Here is a 5,613-nt window from a genome sequence, read left to right as displayed (position 1 = left end):
GGTGAATGTTTTTTTTTATAATTATTTCAAACTAAAAGTACTTATATTTTAATGTATTCACCAACATTAAAATGTTTAAGTTTTGACTTTTTAAAGCTAAAGATGCACTTTTGTTGTAGAGGTTTTCCAGGAACATAACCTAAAAACCTAAAATTTAACCTAAAATTTAACTGGATGCTGTTTTAGCATTTAAATGAATAAATATACATACCAGAATCCTCATTAATTATTGAAACTGAATCTTTTCCATCAAATATGATGTTTTGTTTGCACTTACAATAAGAAAATTGGGCAAAAATGATTAAAAAGAAGATAACTAAATACACTATATCTATTTCATACACACTCACATACAAAAAAAAGAGCAAACAGTACAAATTCATGCGTGCCAGATGAGGGTGTGATGCATATCTACTGCTCTACACTTCAGATACTGAGGAGAAAAGCCATCTGTCCAAGTTCCTCTAACACCCAACAGGAAAGGGTTTGAATAGTTTCAATCTAACACTTAAAAAGATGAGAAGTTTATGGTAAAAAATAACATTCTCACTGCATTTTTTATTCAAGAGATGCAGGAACCAGTGGTTTCAAAAAGAAAAAAAGCATCAGGCAAAAACTTAACTGGAGATTTAATTGTTTTTAAAGATTAAAATAAAAAGTAACACAGAGTAAGAACAGATATAGTGCACTGTGATCTCTCAGTTTCCCCAAATAACAAAAGTTAAAATATTAAATAGAGATTTTGTTCCACTTCTGAAAGCAAACAGCTTGTCGTCATTCAAAACTAAACAATCTACACCCATCATGATGCAATGATGCAAGTAAAAGATACAAACTTTTGTCATGTTGACATTACTCAGTGCATTTTACTGTTGCACACAGACTATTGGTGTTTTGTCTTAAAAAAAAAACAATTTCATTAAAAAGAGATCAGGAGGTGAACCTCATCAATCACATCCAAACATGATGTGTCAACAGTAACCTCTGACTCCAAACTTCCTAGACACGATGGCTCAACCAGGAATCTCCCAACTGGATTTGTCACAAAAAAGGTGAAAAAATGTAGATCCAATACATCTATTTCTCATCAGCAAGCCACTCAGCTTTAGTCATAAAAACGATCCACTCTACATGTATAAACGTAGCTCTGTTCTCTGAGTGATTCAGTAAAGTTCACTTGAGTGGTTAAAAACAAGTTTTGTCTCAGTCTTTATCGTAGAACTTTAGATACAGTAAATGTGATACAGTATAGAATGAGAAATAGTTTTTAGAAAGAACATAAATTTGTGTTTTGTTTCTTCTTCTGCAGGTGAGTTGTGAGTTGCAGAGATTCAAAGCTGCACTAATAGTTCTGGTAGAGAAAGCAGGAAGTAGATTCCGGATCATCAGGAGCTCCCGTCGCCATTTTTGGTCTTGAGCACCACCAGGCTGACCATGACGGGGATCAGGCAGATGGGAGTGATCACCAGGGCGAAGACGGTTGCTGGTGTGGGGTCACTGAACTCTTCTGTGGGACACTCCTTAAAATATGCGGAGTGAATATCCACAAAAAAATCTTCCACCAGCGGGTTGGGCCACGGGATCTGAAGGCAGTCGGACATCTCTTCTGTGCAAAGGCTTAAGTTGCTGTATAAACTGAAGAGTCAGAAAAAACAGAAATCACGTATTAGTGCATTTTGAGTAGGGGTGTAGAAAAACATTTGACTTTTTTGGATGTTGATCCATATAAATGGGCCTTTAAAATTGCTGCAAGTTTTAATAAATGAAAATAAACTTGTTTAATTCTTGAAAATATAGTCAAAAACCATCTGCGTGCTGCCCTCTACAGGTTGAAATGATGTATTACATTTGAAATTTCAGAACTCTAACGTCAAGATCTGCAGCTCCAGCTATGATACCCCAAGCCCCGCCCCTCTGACTGGATGTGGGTGGAGTCAGTCTTCAACTTCCCTGTTTGGTTACCCTTTAAAGTTGACTGAGTTAGCTGAAATTTGACCCCCGTAATTATCCCATTGACTGTATAATCACTGGACATATGTCCTCCTCTCGTGTTCCAAATAGGAAGTATCTGCTGGTTCAAAGAAGGTCAAGATCCAAACGCCTTTTATTTAGAATTGTGTTATGGAAGTCACGGTGAAGGCTTTGGTATGATTTCACAATTTCTTGTTTTGTCCAGTGAAATAATATATGTCAACGCCCATACACTGGGGGAGCGGTGAGCTGCAGACACAGCCGCGCTCTGGAACCATTTGGTGGTTCCAAACGATACTTTAATATATCATTTATAATTGATTTTTATCCTTATTTAAACGATTTTATAATATAGAGATCGATTAGAAACCTCGATCTGTTTCTATCGTAAGAATATAAACCATTCATCGATTAATTTGATTAATCACACACCCTTAACCCTTTAACGCCAAACGTATCATATTTCAGGAGATGGACACAGGCGGTTTTTGAAGAACTTTCATGTTAAATTTAAAAAAGGTTTCTGTAAGAAAAACATGATAATTTGGAGTGAAACATGAAAAGGAACTTTTACTGGGTTGATTCAATGTGAAAAAAATGTAAATTTCATAAACTATGTTTTAGTAAAACCGTTTTGAAAATAATGTCAAATTATTATCAAATTTAATACAAGGATTTAAGACCATTTAACCCTATATTAGTCAACTCGCTAGCTCAATACTGAGGAGCTCGCTAGCATGCTACAGGGAAGCTTGCTAGCATGCTACAGCAGAGGAGGTCGCTAGCACAATACAGAGGAACTCGCTAGCTCGCTGTAGAGGAGCTTGCTAGCATGCTACAGTGGAGCAAACAAGCATTATACAGAGGAGCCGCTAGCATGACACAGAGGAGCCGCTAGCATGCTACAGTGGAGCTCACTAGCTCAATACAGAAGACCTCGCTAGCTCAATACAGAAGAGCTCGCTAGCATGCTACAGCGGAGCTAACTAGCTCAATGCCGAGGAGCTCGCTAGCTCAATACAGAGGAGCTCGCTATCTCACTGTAGAGGAGCATGCTAGCATGCTACAGTGGAGCTTGCTAGCATGCTACAGAGGAGGTCGCTAGCTCAATACAGAAGAGCTCGCTAGCATGCTACAGCGGAGCTAACTAGCTCAATGCCGAGGAGCTCGCTAGCTCAATACAGAGGAGCTCGCTAACATGCTACAGAGGAGCTCGCTAGCATGCTATAGCGAAGCCTTCTAGGATGCTTCAGAAGAGATTGCTAGCTTGCTACAGCGGAGCTCGCTAGCTCAGTACAGCAGAGCTCACTATCTCACTGTAGAGGAGCATGCTACAGTGGAGCTAACTAGCATGCTACAGAGGAGCCGCAAGCATGCTACACTGGAGCTTACTAGCTCAATACAGAAGAGCTCGCTAGCTCAATACAGAGGAGCTCGCTAACATGCTACAGAGGAGCTCGCTAGCATGCTATAGCGAAGCTCGTTAGGATGCTTCAGAAGAGATTGCTAGCTTGCTACAGCAGAGCTCGCTAGCTCAGTACAGCAGAGCTCGCTATCTCACTGTAGAGGAGCATGCTAGCATGCTACAGTGGAGCTTGCTAGCATGCTACAGAGGAGCTCGCTAGCTCAATACAGAGGAGCTCGCTAGTTCACTGTACAGGAGCTTGCTAGCATGCTACAGTGGAGCTAACTAGCATGATACAGAGGAGCCGCTAGCATGCTACAGTGGAGCTCACTAGCTCAATACAGAAGACCTCGCTAGCTCAATACAGTGGAGCTCGCTAGCATACTACAGCGGAGCTCACTAGCTCAATGCCGAGGAGCTCGCTAGCTCAATACAGAGGAGCTTGCTAACATGCTACAGAGGAGCTCGCTAGCATGCTATAGCGAAGCTCGCTAGGATGCTTCAGAAGAGATTGCTAGCTTGCTACAGCAGAGCTCGCTAGCTCAGTACAGCAGAGCTCACTATCTCACTGTAGAGGAGCATGCTACAGTGGAGCTAACTAGCATGCTACAGAGGAGCCGCAAGCATGCCACACTGGAGCTTACTAGCTCAATACAGAAGAGCTCACTAGCTCAATACAGTGGAGCTCGCTAGCATGCTACAGCGGAGCTCACTAGCTCAATGCCGAGGAGCTCGCTACCTCAATACAGAGGAGCTCGCTAGTTCACTGTACAGGAGCTTGCTAGCATGCTACAGTGGAGCTCGCTAGCATTCTACAGAGAAGCCGCTAGCATACCACAGCGGCGTTTCCTAGCTTGCTACAGAAGAGCTCATTAGCATGCTACAGAGGTGCCACTTACAGGCTACAGCGGAGCTTGCTAGCACGCTACACTGTCCACCCGGCGACTGGCTAGCGTAGCGAGCTAACCTACTGAGTCCCCACTTAACCCAATGTGGTCAAACACAGGTGGAGCCACCACAGAAACTGCGGACAAACCCCATTTGGGTCCACATTTATGTCCACTTTTGAACCATATGGGGCCCACTTGGCCTTAGGCAGGGAAGTTCAAAAGATTAGCATTTTCTGTCAATTATTTAATGGTTCAGCCTTTACAGAGTGAGGAAAATCTTTTGTGCAACACTGAAAATAACTCACCTGTTCACGTTACCCCAGACACACCAGTCCGTTGTGTTCATTAAGTCCATCGCATAGTTAAACTTGGGCAGACATGAATGTTCAAAGAGGGCAGAAAGACAATCCATTGTTGGCCCTCCGAAAACCTCCTCACAAATGCCGCAAAGCGATTCACAAATTTGCCCGCTTCCACAAGTCACTAGAATAAAACCACAAAAAGAAAATAAGAACAAAAACAGAATAATTATAATAAAAATAGTAATAATTCCACCTACCAGTGGACTCGTTTGTGGCTGCAGTCGCTAAAGGAAGAGAAACAAAAAGACATTTTCAGAATTACTACATCATTGTAGCTAAATGAGTCTTTTTCCTTGTTGCAGCTCATGAATTCTTTTCTCCACCAAGACAGGAATCCATCTGCAGATGGAAGACCACACACTCACCAGAGAGAAAGGAGAGGAATACCCCAAAGAAACCAAGTGCTCCCTTCATGTCAGACAGAACCAGTAAAGGTGCGTTTCCCCCAGATCTAAGCGTGTCAGACCTCTTAAGCAAGGCATGCCAGGAAACAAAACAGGAAGGAATGGGCGCAGTGTCGTCTTCGGTCACCAGATGTCCAAACAATGTTCCCCGCTGCTACCAGATGTTCCTGAAGGATCTGTCTGATGGCCCTGCACCTTGGCAGCAGCTCGTCCTTCTCCAGAGCAAGTTTTCCTTCCTCTTTTTGAAAGGGGTGGAGGCTGCAAAGATCTCCATTCTCCCTAAATAAAAGGAGCACACCCAAGCTGGGGCTGGACGCACATCTGAAAACCCTTTACTCTTTAACTCTTGTTCTGCTTTTTAGTCTCAGTTTCTCACAGTGGAAGGCCTGGCCAGCGCTCAGCATGTGATTTATTTGCCTTTTGGGCTGCCTCTGCCAAATAGGAAACATAAGTAAACATTTAGGGGCTTAGCGTTTTTTGGGAGGATGTAGGGTGTGCTGTGCAGGACGCCACCATTTCATATTTAGGTTAATTTCACTGGAGTGGCCAGCTGTTGTGTCGGAGGCGGTACATTGTCATCA

The 5,613-nt window shown here is 42.6% G+C and overlaps 1 protein-coding gene across 1 annotated transcript; it reads right to left on the bottom strand.

Moving 5' to 3' along the window:
- Positions 1-610: 610 nt before the first annotated feature.
- Positions 611-5,560, bottom strand: LOC112141743 (receptor activity-modifying protein 2). The gene is made up of 4 exons (XM_024264900.2): positions 4,994-5,560; positions 4,826-4,852; positions 4,572-4,749; positions 611-1,635 (listed from the first exon to the last, which is right to left on the bottom strand). Exons 1-4 carry the CDS (start codon positions 5,040-5,042, stop codon positions 1,386-1,388), a joined length of 504 nt encoding a protein of 167 aa, XP_024120668.1. The 5' UTR covers positions 5,043-5,560; the 3' UTR covers positions 611-1,385.
- Between the last annotated feature and the right edge of the window lie 53 nt (positions 5,561-5,613).

The sequence above is a fragment of the Oryzias melastigma genome, unplaced genomic scaffold (genome assembly GCF_002922805.2).
Source record: "Oryzias melastigma strain HK-1 unplaced genomic scaffold, ASM292280v2 sc00518, whole genome shotgun sequence".
Taxonomy (NCBI): Eukaryota; Metazoa; Chordata; class Actinopteri; order Beloniformes; family Adrianichthyidae; genus Oryzias; species Oryzias melastigma.
Note: the sequence above shows the minus strand (reverse complement) of the source record. Positions and strands in the feature narration are given on the sequence as shown.